The following is a 14472-nucleotide window of genomic DNA, read 5'->3' as shown; positions in this document are numbered from 1 at the left end:
GCGGTCGGTCGAAGTTCCCATAATGGGATTTAGACGAAATCCCCTTTGCCGAATATCTCGAAGACGAGAGCTTCGGGTAAACTAGCCGCGTTTACGTATGCGCATCCGTGTGTACATTACGTTGACCAGAAACGGAGTTCGGTACATTGGACGAGGGACGCTGCATACCACTCCCCTTCGTCGGCCGTCCTCGCGAGGCTCGCACTGCTCGGAGTTTCCAGTTTGACGCGACCGCGTGCATACCGGTGGAAGCACTATATCCAAGAGAGTCTTCGGGGTCCAGAGTCGAATCGCGGTCGGTAAAGCGGAGAGAGGAGTCTCGGGTCGGTAAGGCGGTCAGTCGACCTTGGCGCCACCCCGCGTGACTCACGGGCGACGCCGACGAGGCCCGAGCCAGAGTCGCGGCGCTCCGGCGATCGAAGGGACGCTCGGCGAGCGCTCGACGCCCTGACCCGACCGCGCGCAGTCGCCGAAGAGGTGACGGAGGCGCCGGTCGTTGGCCGTCCGACCGCGAGCGGGGAGACGGCCGGAGTCTAACGGACGTTTTATGTTTCAGCTTCCTAGACGGAGATCCGTGCGCCGAGATTTGTCATCCGGGGGGTCAAAACACACGCAACAACGGACAACCCCACAGGATCGGGGGGTGCTTCTCGTGTCTCGGGAGGAAGGTCAGGAACGATCGATTAGCGCCGATTAGCGTCGATTAGCGCCGATTAGCGCCGATTAGCGCCTTGTTAGCTCGTCGCGAAGAGGGGGGCAGCTCCTCTTCTCTCCCCCGCCTCTCGAGCAAAGGCCGAAGTCGTGGCGAGGTTTGGAAATTAAAAGATTCGATGCCTTCCAGGGACGATATTCGCTCCCTATCCACTGAGCAGCGTTGGATCCCTCCTTCGACTATTAGACGTGATGCGCTCACCCCAGAAAGCCGAAATGATTTCATCTTCAGAAAGGTGCGGGGCATTCTTAACAAGCTCACCCCGGAAAAATTCGCAAAGCTGAGCAACGACCTGCTCAACGTCGAGCTCAACTCGTATGTGATTCTGAAAGGTGTCATTTTCCTGGTGAGTATCTCCTGACCTCCCGGAAGGCCGACGGGCTAGTCGACTGACCGGTCGGTTCCGTTTGCAGATCTTCGACAAGGCACTCGATGAGCCCAAGTACAGTTCTATGTACGCACAGCTGTGCAAGCGGCTGTCCGACGAAGCACCCAATTTTGAGTCCCAGAAGCCGACGATCGACGGCCAGATCATCGACAGTACCTTCAAGCTCCTGCTGCTCAACAAGTGCAGGGACGAGTTCGAGAACAGGTCCAAGGCCAACCGGGCCTACGAGAATCGGAATGAGCTCAGCCCGGAGGACGAGGAGCGCCGGCAGTTTGCCAAGCGCAAGATGCTGGGCAACATCAAGTTCATCGGCGAGCTCGGCAAACTGGAGATCATGTCGGAGGGGATCCTGCACAGGTGCATTCAGCAGCTCCTCCCGGACACCAAGCGAGGACGATCCAGGTGGGACCTGGCCGAGGACATCGAGTGCCTGTGCCAGATCATCCGCACCTGCGGGCGCACCCTCGACACGGACAAGGGCTGCCTGCTCATGGATCAGTACTTTAAGCGTATGAGGTCGCTCGCCGAGAGCCCCGATCTACCCCTACGTATCAGGTGAGTCCTGGCCCCCTACCCCCCGACCCTGACCCCCGACCCCCGACCCTTGCCCTCCCGACTGACAGCCGCCCGACGCAGGTTCATGCTGCGCAACACCATCGAGCTGCGCGAAAACCGCTGGATTCCGAGGAAAGCAACCAGCACCGAGGGGCCCATGCCGATGAATCAAATCCGGAACGACGTGGACGAGCAGCCGCCCCCTCGGGGCAGGGAGAACGCCTACCACAGGCCGCCGAGAGAGGATCGGCTGGGACCCGACTTCCTCCGGAAGATGACCCGCGGCGGCCTCGACATCGACCTGGTCGGCAGCATTCCCCTGACGGCTCCCTCGTTCGGCATGCCCTCGCCCTACAGCCCGAATGGGTTCTCGCCCTCCGGGGCCCGCGACTCGGGCCCCGGCTACGGCCGCCACCATCAGCGTGGCCAGCCGGGATTCTACCAGAACCAGAACCGGCACCAAAACAACTACCAAGGCAAGCACGGCCACGGTCAGCAACAGCAGCAGCCGCCGGCGGCGCAGCAGCAGCAACAGCAACAGCAGCAGCAGCACAACTCGCCGCAGGGTTACAACAGTGAGTGTGTCTCTCCCCGTCGTCCCCTGACGCCCCCTGACGCCCCCTAACTCGTTATCTTTCCCTGCAGACGGCAACAAGGAACAGCTTCGCTTCAACAAGACCAAGATGCTCATCGGCCACGCCGAGGAGGTGTCCCTGAGGCCTTCGGCCAACTCGATGATGTTCAAGCAGACCAACATTAGCCCCAGCCTACCTCTGAACAACGGTAATTGTCCTTTCCCACCCCGCCCGCTCGCCTGAACGGACGTTAACGGACGTTAACGGACGATCGTCCGGTCGACAGACTTGTTTCCAGGGCGCAACGCGGAGTCGCCGCTCCTGAGGGCTGCCACCCTCAAGGTGACGCCGCCGCTACTGCACAAGGAGCCGTCCTCCTCGATCCTGATCAAGCAGGGAACCCTCGACAAGCGCGACAAGGCTAGGGAGAAGAAGGATAAGGGTCCGACCAAGGAGGAGATCCTGAAGAAGGTGGCGGCCCTGATGGACGACCTGCAAGGACACGGCAACGTGCCGGACGCGGCAACGGCCTTTAAGGAGCTTAAGATCCCGGAGCGGTTCCTGCGCCACGCCCTCTTCACCGTCTACTCGCACACCTTGGACCTCGGGGACCCCGAGCGGGAGTTGGCCGCGAAGCTGGTGGCCGAGCTGAAGAAGCAGAGCACCGTAACCGGTAAGTCGAGAGAGAGAGAGAGAGAAAGCGAGTCGGACTCGTTGGGAGCGGCTTACTCACGAGTTTCGTCCGATCGGTTCGCAGGCCAGCAGTTCAGCGAGGGCTGGAAGGAGCTGCTGGAGAGCATGTCGGAGAAGGAGAGCGCTGTGCCGTGCATCGCTTCGCACGTGGCCTTCCTCACGGCGCGGGCCATCGTCGACAACCTGATGCAGCTGACGGACCTGGCGGCGGTCACGGAGAACGGGCAGCACCATCCGCTCTTCCTCCTGACCCTGCAGCAGCTTCACAAGAACCAGGGCAAGGCCAGGGTCACGCAGATCTTCAACGAGAGCAAGGTCAACCTGATGAGCCAGCTGCCGGAGGCCGAGAAGACCAAGGAGCGGCTCGGCGAGATCCTCGAGGACCGAGAGCTGACCTTCCTCTACCCGCTTCTCAGGATCCAGGGTGAGATGTGGAGGCAGCTCGAGGCCGACCCGAGCCCCGCCGCCTTCTACAAGTGGATCAAGGAGAAACTCGAACCCTCGCATCACTCCGACACCGGTTTCATCAACGCCCTCACCACGGTCCTCCTCAAGTACATCACGCAGGTGCGAATCGACCGGCCGAGGGCGTCTCGCGACCGCTAACGCGAATCGCCTTTTCCAGGAGTCGACGCTGGCGCCCGACGTGGACCCGACTCAGATTCCGGACAAGGCCTTGCAGGACAAGGAACGCGCGCTCCTCGAGAAGTACATGCGCGTCCTCCAGTCGTTCCTGCCCACCATCGATGCCCAGGTTACTGCCATTCACACTCTCCAAGCGTTCTGCTTCTCGCACAACTTTCCGAAGGGCATGCTGCTGCGCTGGTTCATGAAGCTCTACGAGCTCGAGGTCGTCGACGAGGAAGCCTACGTCAAGTGGAAGGAAGACATTACCGACGCGTACCCCGGCAAGGGCAAGGCCCTCTTCCAGGTGGGCCCCTTGACCTCGGCGCCTCCGCGCCTCCGCGCCTCCACCCTGCCCTCTGACCGACTAACGCTCGATTCTCCCCTCAGGTTCACAACTGGCTGACGTGGCTGCAGAACGCCTCCTCGGAGGAGGAAGACGACGAGGGCGATAATTAAAGGCGGGAGGGAAAGATGCGAGGGGCGCCTTCCCCGAAAGCGGTACACACACCCACAGCCACACACTACCCACACACACCCTAGATCCGCGCGCGCGTACACCATCGATCGGTTTGATCGTTCGTTCCGTGGAACCGAGAAGAAGGATTCCGGCCCGGCCGGCGGGGAAGCCACCTCGACCGTCCTTCGGGACTCCCTCGGGAACGAGCGGAGTGGACCTTCCTCGAGACCAGGAACAAGAACGTGGAGCGAACGAAGAGGGATGGTGGGGACCTCGTACGTACAGCCTCCGAAGTAACGACAATTATCGATAGTAGCAGATTAGCCCTCGATCGGTAGGCCGCGGAAAGCGAAGCAAGCGTTCGGGGATGATTAACCACGATCCAAAAAGGAGGGGGAGGGGGCCTTTTTCTTTGTAGGAAGAATTAAAGGGGCCGTTTGGAGACGGGAAGGGAGTTTCGAAGTGTAATTACTTTCCGGAATTTGTTGCTCGAGAGAAGGGAAGACAAAGAAGCGACAACGACGAATTTCTGGAGCGCGATAGTTAATCGGGTTAGCGTTAGTTGGTATAACTATGGAGGAGATTGCGGAGCGATCGTGGAAACCTGCGACTGAACGAGCGGTACCTTCGGATTTTCGTTCGAACGTATACGTCATTTTCTTTTCGAGATCTCGCGCCACCTGTGTTGCTCCTAAAATCAGATGCTTTCGGAAGGTAAGACGCTCGTTCTCCGTTAACGTGGGAACATCCGAGCGCGGGTTTCCGTTGGTCGCCCGGAAGGCCGTCTTCGCGTCGTCCCGGAGGCGCAGGGGGAGAATTCCCACGCATACGTTTCCGCCAAACGACACGATCGGCTGCTAGAAGAAGGAAAACGTTCACACGCCGAAATCAGGAAAGCGACCAACGTGTCCAGGTTGGAGGGGGAGAGAAACTGAAACGAAGCATAAACAGGCGTCATACAAAACTCAAGCAAATAGCCCACTTCTGACGACAGGTGCAGCCGAAGTGCAACCGGGATGCAACGGGTGAGGAGCCCGGCGAGTTTCAAGAATTTTAGATAACTGAAATTACATTACATAGATTTCTAAGGATAAGAGACGAGACGAGACGAGACGAGACGGGATACGGAAGAGAAGTGGAGGGAAGAGGCTCGCCACGCGGGGCGGGGAAGAGGAATCGCGCGCGTCTCGAAAGCAACCACCGGCGACCAACCGACCGAAAGATCGAGCCGGAAAGAAAGGAGAAAGCGGGGGAAGAGTGGATGACGCGGACGCGAAAGGGGGAGAGAGCGAGCGAGATTCGTGTCGTCCAATTTTTTGGTCTAGTATTGTGCATGTGCCACGTTTTGTAAGTCTTTTTTCCCGCGGCCGCGAGAGCGAAACGCTCGTTGTATCTCTGTGTATCAGCTTTTACATTTATTACGAGGAATCACTATTAATTAATATTAATATCATTATTATTGTTATTACTACTACTACTACTACTGCTGCTGCTGCTGCTGCTGCTGCTGCTGCTGCTGCTGCTGCTGCTGCTACTGCTGCTACTACTACTACTACACTACTACTGCTGCTACTACACCTTTACTATTACTATTACCATTACCATTGATTATCATTATCGTTATCATCACCGTCGTCTAGAGGATTTTATATATATATATATATGTGTGTGTGTTATGTATGTATATGTACGTTTAACATTTTTTTTTTCTTACGTGGAGGAAAAAAAGAAGGGAAAACGGTCGAGGACGATCGAATCGCCATTTTCTCGAATCCAATTGCTGTCCCTATTGAGCGTGCTCTCGGTTTAATCGATTCTAACGTTATTTATATATATATATATCACAACCAGCAACCGACGTCACCATCCACTATAAACCGTAAAGAACGTAGCGAGGTCTTTTAGCTGACGCAACTAGAACCGCAGAACGTTATGGATAAATATATGCCTTGGTGTGATTTATTACAGGCCGACCATCCTGGGTGTATACTCTCGATCATTGATATACACACACATATATATATATATATATATATATATATCTTTCTGCGTGTACATACTTCCCTCCGTCGAATGGTTCAGCCCTCTCCAGGCTTTCCCTGCGCCTTTCCTTCGGTTCGACTGGTCTCGCGCCCTCGACAGTCCTCGATCCTCCGTTGAGCCAAACCGTTTCTCTCGAGTTTCGCCTTACCCGGGAACGTTTTTTCCAGACACTGGGCCGAGCGTCCGTAAGAAACCGTTTCGACCGAGAACTAGATAGAAATCCGGCAAAAGTTCAAAGCGAGTATCCGAGGCTTCTCTTTGGCTTCCCCTACGATGGAATCCTCCCACCACGCCGACGTTTGCATCTTTTGCCCCGCGATCGATTAACGAAGAGTTAACGAAGAGTTAACGTCCGCGCGCGGACCGGATCGACCGGATCGACCGAATCTCCCCGTCATAGAAATAAGTAAGTCTCGAGTTTCCTCCGGCTTGCTTTACTTCCGTTTCCCTCTGGCTCGCGAGGCAAGGACGGGATCGATCGATCGACCTCTTACCGCAGAATATAGGCTAGAGATCCGGGACGAGAAGGCGACGGGAGGAATTTTGTTATCTCTTCGCAAAGGACTCTCCGTAGGCACGGAATTATGTAATAAAAACGCAAGGACACGCCTGTGCTGAATCATTCCCCCGCAATAGTCGGAGCTCGGAATCGGGACGGGGGATTGGGTTCTTCCCGTCGTTGAGACCGAATCCTCGCTTTTAAGAAGAAGCGAGCGGAACCGATCTCGTTGCCCCTTGGCCCGTTTTTTAACGCGAGGCGACGTTATCTCTCGTCGGTAAACGCTTCTCCCCGGGCATCCCCGGGCGAGAGGAAAATCGCCTGGTTGCGCGCGGTCACGCGCAGTCACGCGCTCGTTGGAAAGTCGGAAGGGTCACGCGGTTGGGCGCGCCTCGGAGCCAACGAGAGTGCGCGACAGGGGCGACGGCGCGGGCTCGGATAGGCCGAGCGCGGGCCAATGGGCGTCGGAGGCACCGCGCCGCACCGCGCCGCACCGCGCCGGTCCACCCCCTCTCGGCCGCCACGGTCCTGGCCCGTGCTCGGGCGCTCGCCTCCGCTCACTCCAGCTCACTCGTCACATGACCGCGGGCACCGCACGGCAGGCTCGGCGCTACCTCTCCCACTTGACAGGGCTCGCTAGTTTAGTGAAGTGAGTGCTCCAGCCGAGGGTCGCCCCTGGTCGCGCGACGACCGACGCCGACGGACCGAGAGAGCTCGCAGTCGCTGCCATCCCCGAGCCGCCCGCTCGTCTCCCGCCCCGCGCTGTAACAGCCGCTGTAAATAGCCGCGAGCCAGCAGCCCTCGACCCACCTCGAGCCGCCAGCCGCGAGATGCCTTCCACGCTGTCGGAGGAAAACCCCGTCTACGGACCGTTCTTCGGCGTCATGGGCGCCGCCTCGGCCATCATATTCTCCGGTGAGTTCCCTTCCTCGATCCGGAAGCGGAAGCCGGCGGAAGTCAGCGACGCCCGAGCGACGCCCGAACGACGCCCGAGCGCGCGACCTCGGGCCGCCATCTTGTCTCGTAGGCCCGTTGTCGCGCCGCCATGTTGGCACCGATCGGCCCTCCTCGGGGCCGCCCTCGAGGCCGCCCTCGAGGCCGCTCTCGAGGCCGCTCTCGAGGCCGCCCTCGAGGCCGCCCTCGAAGCTACCCTCGAGGACCGGACCCCGGAGGGGGCGGTCGGGTCCCTCTCCCCGTCCCCCGGGCGATCGATCGGCCGAGCGGACGACTCCGATGCGACCCTCGACGGGGCCCTGCGCCGGGTCGGAGCGAATAAGGAGGAAATGGTTCTTTCCCGCAGCGCTGGGCGCGGCCTACGGCACCGCCAAGTCCGGCACCGGCATCGCCGCCATGTCGGTCATGAGGCCGGAGCTCATCATGAAGTCGATCATCCCCGTCGTGATGGCGGGCATCATCGCCATCTACGGCCTGGTGGTGGCCGTCCTCATCGCGGGCGCCCTCGAGGAGCCGTCCAAGTACAGCCTGTTCAAGTGAGTATCCTCGGTCGGAGGAGATATGCGCGGGTTTTACCGGCTCCGGTTCCCGTTCCAGGGGCTTCATCCACCTCGGAGCCGGCTTGGCGGTCGGATTCTCCGGACTGGCGGCGGGCTTCGCCATCGGCATCGTCGGGGATGCCGGCGTCCGGGGAACTGCCCAGCAGCCACGCCTCTTCGTCGGCATGATCCTCATCCTGATCTTCGCCGAGGTGCTCGGCCTCTACGGGCTCATCGTGGCCATCTACCTTTACACGAAGTAAAGCCCCGGCCGCGCCCCGCGACCCTCGCCGCAGGGACGCCCGGGAGGATGCCCAGGAGCGGACGACGCCGAGACGCTCCCCCGACCATCCGCGAGACGGACGTCCGGGATTCGGCGGTCACCGGGTAGAGGAAGCCGCGGGAGCGGACGCGTCGTCCTCGACGGACTCCGGGCCGGCCTCCGCGAGGAGAGAGACGCGGTGCCACCGATCTATATACACCATAATAGCGCGTAACGATCGCAGAAGGCGAGAGAGAGAGAATCGGAGAACGAGAGATTTAGCGATGTGTACGAATATATATCAAAGTATATATATATATATATATGTAAACATAAGGGGACCGCGTCGCGATCTTCCGGGGAGAAGCGGGTCTCGCGCTTCTCCGCGGGAGGAAAGAGGCGAGACGGCCGGCCGGGTTTTGGCATTCGTTGCGAGTCGTCGGTTCGAGGTGGACCGCGAGGTTGCCGCCGACAAGTCCTTTTTTTTTTCCACTTTCTTTCGGAGAACACGGTGACGGGCCTACACCGGCTTCTTCGAGATGGACGCTCTCTCTCTCTCCGGTGGTTGGAGGGGCTTTCTGCATTTTTCGCGGGCGGGAATGGCGGGGCGAAGGGGAGGACACCCTCGCGGAATGATTTCCGGGAAATTGCGACGACGACGACGACGACGACGACGAAGACGACGAAGACAACGACGATGACGACGATGACGACGATGACAAGGTGAACACAATATATATACATGCACATGTATATATATATATATATAGAATTTGTACATTCCATACAACGTTCGTCTCGGCACCGAGCGAGCAGGAGCGCCTCTCTCGGCCGGACGACGAACGAGAGAGCCACCCGAACGAACGGGCAGTCTCGCTTTTCTTTTCGCGCCCTAGTAGGCGGGAAACGAAGATCGGGGCAAAACGGCGCCAACGATAATCATTTTGCCGGGAGTTCGACTCGTCCCGAAGAACCGCCGACCGACCGATCGCCCGTGGGAGCTGGTGGTCGGTCCCGTCCGGCCTCGCTCGGCCGTTTTACCCCGATCGGAATCCGAAGACGCGAGGACTCGAGCTTCTCTCCTTCTTTCTCTCTGCCTCTCCGTTCGTCCGTCCGTCCGTCTGCCGAGCGAGGGCGCGCCACCCGAGAGGAGATCGATCGGGATACTTCCATCGTGTCCGATAAAGTTGCGCAAAGGAAACGATTCCTATCGTTCCTCGATCCCGGTCCCGATCCCCCCTCGAGGGGGGCTCCGGTCGAACGGCTTGGCCCGAACCACGCACCGACAAACCGAATCGCTTGGCACGCCAGAGAAGACGCGACTCCGGACCAGATTCTAAGCTAGCCGTTATCGAGTACGATAATCTCGCGCGGGTAATACGGAAGAGTGAGAAAGGTGCGAGCGCGCTAGAGGACGGGCGGGAGGGAGGGAGGGAGGGAGGGAGGGAGGGAGGAAGGAAAGAAGGTAAGAAAGAAGAAAGCACACCGGTTGGCAGATCTTCCTGGGCCTCGACACACCACACCCACCAACCCCTCCCCTCCGCGACTCTTCCAGTGTTACCAGTAGGATTCGTTGTTGAGCGCTGAAAGTGATAACGGTCGATAATTATTTATGTAACGATTCGTCCTCGATGTTACGGAGAAGAACCACAACACAGTGTTTAATAAAAATTTAATTTGGAGTCGTGCGTCCTGCTTCCGCGTCTTCGGTCGATACGTCCGAATGGCATCGGTCGGAGTCCATTTCCACGTCTCCCTCGTTCTCGTCGTCCGTGGATTCGGCGATCCCCTCCTCGTCCTCGGTAGGAACTTTTGCGATTAATACCTTTCCGACGTCGTTCAGAAACCTCAAGGTGTATCGGTTGAAGTCGCATCTGCAACGCAAGGAATACCTTTGGTACCGCGGCGATGGCTAGGAGGGCGGAGCGTTCCGTTCCCCGGGGGACACGGGCAAAGGTAAGAGAAAAGTAGATCTACACTAACATTTTGTTGAGATCGTCGTACTTGCGCTGCACGTTCTTCCGAATCGCCAGCAGAGTCGGCAGCTGGAGCGCCGAGTTGAATCTGTGTCCGTGGCTGGTTAAAATTGCTTCGATCCAAATCAAGTAAAAGTGTACGTGCCGCGTCGACTCCAGAACGAAGGCGACGTGTTTCAGTACCCTCTCGATGTATACTTCCGGTAAATTCCTAACCGTCAACGCAACTGAAAGATAACGCGTACACGGTATATCGGGCGATAGTACGTATTTTGGAAAGGTTGCGCGGTCGCGTTCGACAGTCGCGGTATCCGTTCCCATTACTTAGCGTTACTTTGCGTTACTTACCGGAGTCATGGGGGACGCTTTCTACGACTCGTTGGATCAGCTCGGTCTCGTTGAGTTTCAGAGCCATCATCAAGGCTACAAAAGAACGGAAGATCGGTATCGGGAAGTCGGGGAGAAGGACGTGGACGCGATTACCTTGAGTCAAGTCGCCTTTGCGGAGAGTTTCCCTCACGGCGTCCGTAGTGACGTCGAGTCCAAGGAGAAACGGGTCAAAGACCAAATTCGCGTCCAAGGAGTAAATCATCAGGCCTTCCGTCGTCGCGGCCGCCCAAGCTTGCCCTGGAGAAAACGGTTTCCCAGTCGACCCTCATTTAGCCTACCTCCGATTCCGGACCAAGGTGAAAGAACTAACCCGTAGGGGAGAACTGCAGGCTGAAGACTCTAACTTCCGGCTTGGCGCTCCTGCTAGCCATATCGCCGCGTCTAACCCCAGGGAGTCTCAGGGTGACGGTTCCGCCTTCGGTCTCCTCGCGTCCCTCCACCAGATTCAGGTTTCCAAACTCCGTCATGTTCCTCCTGTTGACGAAATCCTACGGAACGGAGAGAGGATGTAGCGGGCTCGAGGATAGACGACATCGAACGGGGGAAACTAACGTCGACGGCGGCGAAGGACCTGTTCCGCGTGATCTCGAACCTCTTGAGAAGGATGCTCGTCCGGACGTCGTAGATGCAGACGTTCTTGGAGCTTCCGGCCGCCAGCACGCAGGCCCCGTCCGCGGTGTAACACAGGGTGGTGAAGGCCCTGGAAGAGGAGCGTCAGCGAGGAGCGTCGCGAATCGTTCCGGAGGGTTTCCCGGCGTAACGAGAGGTACGTACTTGCCCTCCGAGCTCTGCCGAGCCGTGACGAGGTCGGCGTCGGCCCTGCCGCCGCCCAGGTCCTGCCGACCCTCGATGGCGCCGGTCTGGTCCGAGGTCCTGCGGTCGAAGAAGGAGATCTGCCCGTCGAGAGTGGCGACCGCGAGCTCCTGGCCGTCCGGCCGGAAGGCGACGCACAGGCCGTCCGCGGTCAGTCGAACGGTCTCGTGGACCAGGCCGCTCTCGATGGCGCTCCACAGCTTGAGGGTCCCGTCCCAGGAGACGGAGGCCAGCGTCGCGCTGGCCGAGCTCGGGCTGAACGCCAGAGACGAGACCGGCCCCTCGTGGCCGCTGAGGACCTGCCGACAGTCGACGAGGCGTCAGCGCGGTCAGTCGGGTCGCGCGCATCGGACCGGTCGGACGCGTTACCTCCAAGAGCGAGCCCACTTTGACGCTCCACAAGTAGACGTCGAAGACGTCCTGGCCGCCGGCCGCGAGGAACTCGTCGCTGGCGTCGAGCGCCACGCAGGAGAACTGGACCGGTCGAGGCGACGTCAGGGTCCGGAAGTTTCGGTACCGGGCCAGATCGTAAGCCCTGACGGTGCCGTCCAACGACGCGGACGCGACGAATTTCCGGTTCCTGCTAAAGAGGACCCCGGAAACGGTGGCGGAGTGCTCGTCGAAGGTGACCGTGCAAAACCCGCTCGCCGTGTTCCACAGCTTGACCTTCCCGTCGTCCCCGCCGGTGACGACGTACCGGCCGTCGGGGCTGTACGCCAGACAGTGGATGGCCCCGCCGTGGCCCTGCTGCTTCATCACGTAAGTCTCGCTCTGCCATTCCCATACCAGGAGTTGGCCCAACTTGGAACAGCCCAGCGCTATCCAGTCGCCGCTCGAATTGATCGCGATAGACGAGATCCGCTGGTTCGCGATGCTGTCGGGCAGGCTGACGTTACCGCTGGTTACCGCTGGTCACCGCGGCCGGTTCGATCCAACCGGAACGGGACCGTCGTCTTACCTCAGGGAATGGATCGCGTTGACTTCGGGCATTTCGTATAAAGAGAACGCCCCGTTGCTAAATCCCGCCACGAAGATGCGAGTCGCCGCGTGATACGTCGCCGCCGTGAGAACGGCATCCTTGGCGTCTTTGCGGACCTCGTCGGCCAGATAATGCCTTGCCAATCGTTTGTAGTGAAACCGTTCTCTTCTCCCTAATTTTCCTCTGAAGATCACGGCTTTTTCTACAAAAATCGAGATCGCAATCGTTATAGATATATTCGAGGCGTAAAGGCTAGTCTAATAATTCGACCAAGTATCGCGAGCGAGAATACGAGCTAAAGGCGATTACGCGCTGAGCTGGACCGAACGTTCGGTCTCGTCTTGTTATTCGGTTGTTCGATCGCCCTGTCGAGGTCCACGTTGTCTTCGGCGTCACTCTCCGTATTCCTTTTGCTTTTCTTAACCGGTGGTTGAAACGACACTAGCTCGTTCGGATCCATGTTACATTCCCACACGCAAAGATGTCCGTTCCTGGAGGAAAAAGCATTGTAGTTGTAGCTAATCGAGCTTATGGACCAACACGATGGAAGAAATGTAACAAAGTACAAATGACGTACCTACTCGTAGTAAAAATATCGTAACTATTCGCTTCAAAGAAACATCCCACGACGGAGTCGGAGTGACTGCCAAGAGTATACATTTTAAAATTTTTAAATCTCTCGAGGCTGTACAACTGTATCAAAGAATCTTTCGACCCAACTGCTAACAATTTTGAATCGAAAGACCAACTGATACAAGTTACGTCGTTGCTGGATCTACGTAAAACTTTCTCCATGACGAACGAATAGAATTCACCGGTCTCTATCCCCGGTGCCTTAAAAACGAATACTGAAATAGGAAAATGTATTTAACGTTCAAGTTAAAAGTTTGTTATAGCACAAATATCATAATCCAGTGAAAGTTAATGAAAATTATGATCGACCAACCGTTGCTCCCTTTGCCCACTGCAAAATGTTTCCCATTTGGAGAAAATTTTACAAACGCGACTCTTTTATCAAATTCGTACTTGTGTATGGTCAATAGACTTAACATATTAATTACTTGTGCAACACCCTCTGAAACATTGGACAAAGAAATGTGTTGTTTTAATTAAAACCAAAAATAGAATGTACACATCTTATGCCGTTACTTTAGCAGCATTACCCTCGTTAATCGCGATCAGAGTATATCCATTAGGAGAAAGATCTATCGCTGTGTAATCGTATCTGCTTTCCACGGGAAGCGTCATTGACTTATTCCTAGAAAAATGCGGACATGTACAGATGAAAAATCATATCAAACATTTTATACAGAGGCGATATGTCCAATAAAATTTACCTCTTAAGATCGCATATCGTGATGCGGTTACCAACAGGGCTGATGACCGAGTCTCCATCGGATGAGAAAATTAGATTCCCTTCGTGATACACGGTACTTAGTAAATTACTGAACTGTAACAAAGTACACAACGTTAAAGTTATACACGCCTGTAACAAAGATAGCGTGCCACAAGTTCTCACCTGGTAAGCAAACCTCATTTTGATTAACGTTGCCTTTCAAAGTACCTAAATGAAAATAATTGATAATGTTACGTTACATTAAAGGGAATTGACGAACTTTGATACAGTTACAATCGTACGTGTTCCCACTCGGCGTACCGTTCCATACCATTCCATACGGTGCCACACAAATCAAGAAAAACCGATCGGGCTCTTGCTCACAAAAAGAGAGGCGCAGTGAACCTGTGCTGCCCTCAGTGACGAATGTGGCCGGCTTATTCACTCGCAACGGTAACACTTTTTCAAACATGATATCATGGAAGATACGCGTTTCAACATCATAGGTCATTGTTTTATTAGCGCTACCTCGACAATCGACGGAGCGATGAGGCGCTAATGAAATTTTGACTTTATATCAAGTGTTCCACATTTTCGTCACATTTACTAAATCTCCACCGTCTGTATTTATCAGAGATGAGTTGGGAGATTGCTCACGGGCAGGATCGTGCGAT

General features: G+C 56.8%; 3 protein-coding genes across 5 annotated transcripts; 2 read left to right on the top strand and 1 right to left on the bottom strand.

The window, feature by feature from the left end:
* The first annotated feature begins 574 nt into the window (after positions 1–574).
* On the top strand, positions 575–6654 carry LOC105699439 (eukaryotic translation initiation factor 4 gamma 2). 2 transcript variants are annotated; one of them, XM_012424424.2, is made up of 9 exons: positions 575–668; positions 842–1058; positions 1126–1655; positions 1737–2230; positions 2301–2438; positions 2517–2903; positions 2988–3490; positions 3549–3854; positions 3938–6654. In XM_012424424.2, exons 3-9 carry the CDS (start codon positions 1165–1167, stop codon positions 4004–4006), a joined length of 2388 nt encoding a protein of 795 aa, XP_012279847.1. In that variant the 5' UTR covers positions 575–668; positions 842–1058; positions 1126–1164; the 3' UTR covers positions 4007–6654. The 2 variants fall into 2 exon arrangements, with proteins under 2 accessions (XP_012279847.1, XP_012279846.1); XM_012424423.1 differs by lacking the exon at positions 575–668 and having other exon boundaries at positions 675–1058.
* Positions 6655–6905: 251 nt separating this feature from the next.
* Positions 6906–9986, top strand: LOC105699441 (V-type proton ATPase 16 kDa proteolipid subunit). The gene is made up of 3 exons (XM_012424425.2): positions 6906–7464; positions 7850–8039; positions 8101–9986. The coding sequence occupies exons 1-3, from the start codon at positions 7380–7382 to the stop codon at positions 8303–8305; spliced, it is 480 nt and encodes a 159-aa protein (XP_012279848.1). The 5' UTR covers positions 6906–7379; the 3' UTR covers positions 8306–9986.
* Positions 9960–14155, bottom strand: LOC105699438 (periodic tryptophan protein 2 homolog). 2 transcript variants are annotated; one of them, XM_023434204.1, is made up of 16 exons: positions 14130–14155; positions 13982–14026; positions 13800–13912; positions 13626–13720; positions 13409–13537; positions 13040–13310; positions 12772–12953; positions 12442–12664; positions 11853–12357; positions 11445–11782; positions 11223–11370; positions 10981–11158; positions 10764–10907; positions 10629–10703; positions 10288–10507; positions 9960–10178 (listed from the first exon to the last, which is right to left on the bottom strand). In XM_023434204.1, exons 2-16 carry the CDS (start codon positions 13997–13999, stop codon positions 9977–9979), a joined length of 2841 nt encoding a protein of 946 aa, XP_023289972.1. In that variant the 5' UTR covers positions 14000–14026; positions 14130–14155; the 3' UTR covers positions 9960–9976. The 2 variants fall into 2 exon arrangements, with proteins under 2 accessions (XP_023289972.1, XP_012279845.1); XM_012424422.2 differs by having other exon boundaries at positions 14101–14130.
* Between the last annotated feature and the right edge of the window lie 317 nt (positions 14156–14472).

This window comes from Orussus abietinus, unplaced genomic scaffold, assembly GCF_000612105.2.
Source record: "Orussus abietinus isolate OABI.00-Male unplaced genomic scaffold, Oabi_2.0 scaffold8, whole genome shotgun sequence".
Classification (NCBI taxonomy): Eukaryota; Metazoa; Arthropoda; class Insecta; order Hymenoptera; family Orussidae; genus Orussus; species Orussus abietinus.
Note: the sequence above shows the minus strand (reverse complement) of the source record. Positions and strands in the feature narration are given on the sequence as shown.

Bases quoted from the DNA above. Each gene is read 5' to 3' on its own strand.
- LOC105699439 (XM_012424423.1), top strand. From the start codon at position 831: ATGCCTTCCAGGGACGATATTCGCTCCCTATCCACTGAGCAGCGTTGG. The intron at 2,439-2,516 runs GTAATTGTCCTT...TCCGGTCGACAG, and splicing joins CAGCCTACCTCTGAACAACG to ACTTGTTTCCAGGGCGCAAC. The intron at 3,491-3,548 runs GTGCGAATCGAC...CGCCTTTTCCAG, and splicing joins TCCTCAAGTACATCACGCAG to GAGTCGACGCTGGCGCCCGA.
- LOC105699441 (XM_012424425.2), top strand. From the start codon at position 7,380: ATGCCTTCCACGCTGTCGGAGGAAAACCCCGTCTACGGACCGTTCTTC. The intron at 7,465-7,849 runs GTGAGTTCCCTT...TCTTTCCCGCAG, and splicing joins CTCGGCCATCATATTCTCCG to CGCTGGGCGCGGCCTACGGC. The intron at 8,040-8,100 runs GTGAGTATCCTC...TTCCCGTTCCAG, and splicing joins TCCAAGTACAGCCTGTTCAA to GGGCTTCATCCACCTCGGAG.
- LOC105699438 (XM_023434204.1), bottom strand. The intron at 11,371-11,444 runs GTACGTACCTCT...CTCCTCTTCCAG, and splicing joins CGGCAGAGCTCGGAGGGCAA to GGCCTTCACCACCCTGTGTT. The intron at 10,508-10,628 runs GTAAGTAACGCA...GTTATCTTTCAG, and splicing joins AAGCGTCCCCCATGACTCCG to TTGCGTTGACGGTTAGGAAT.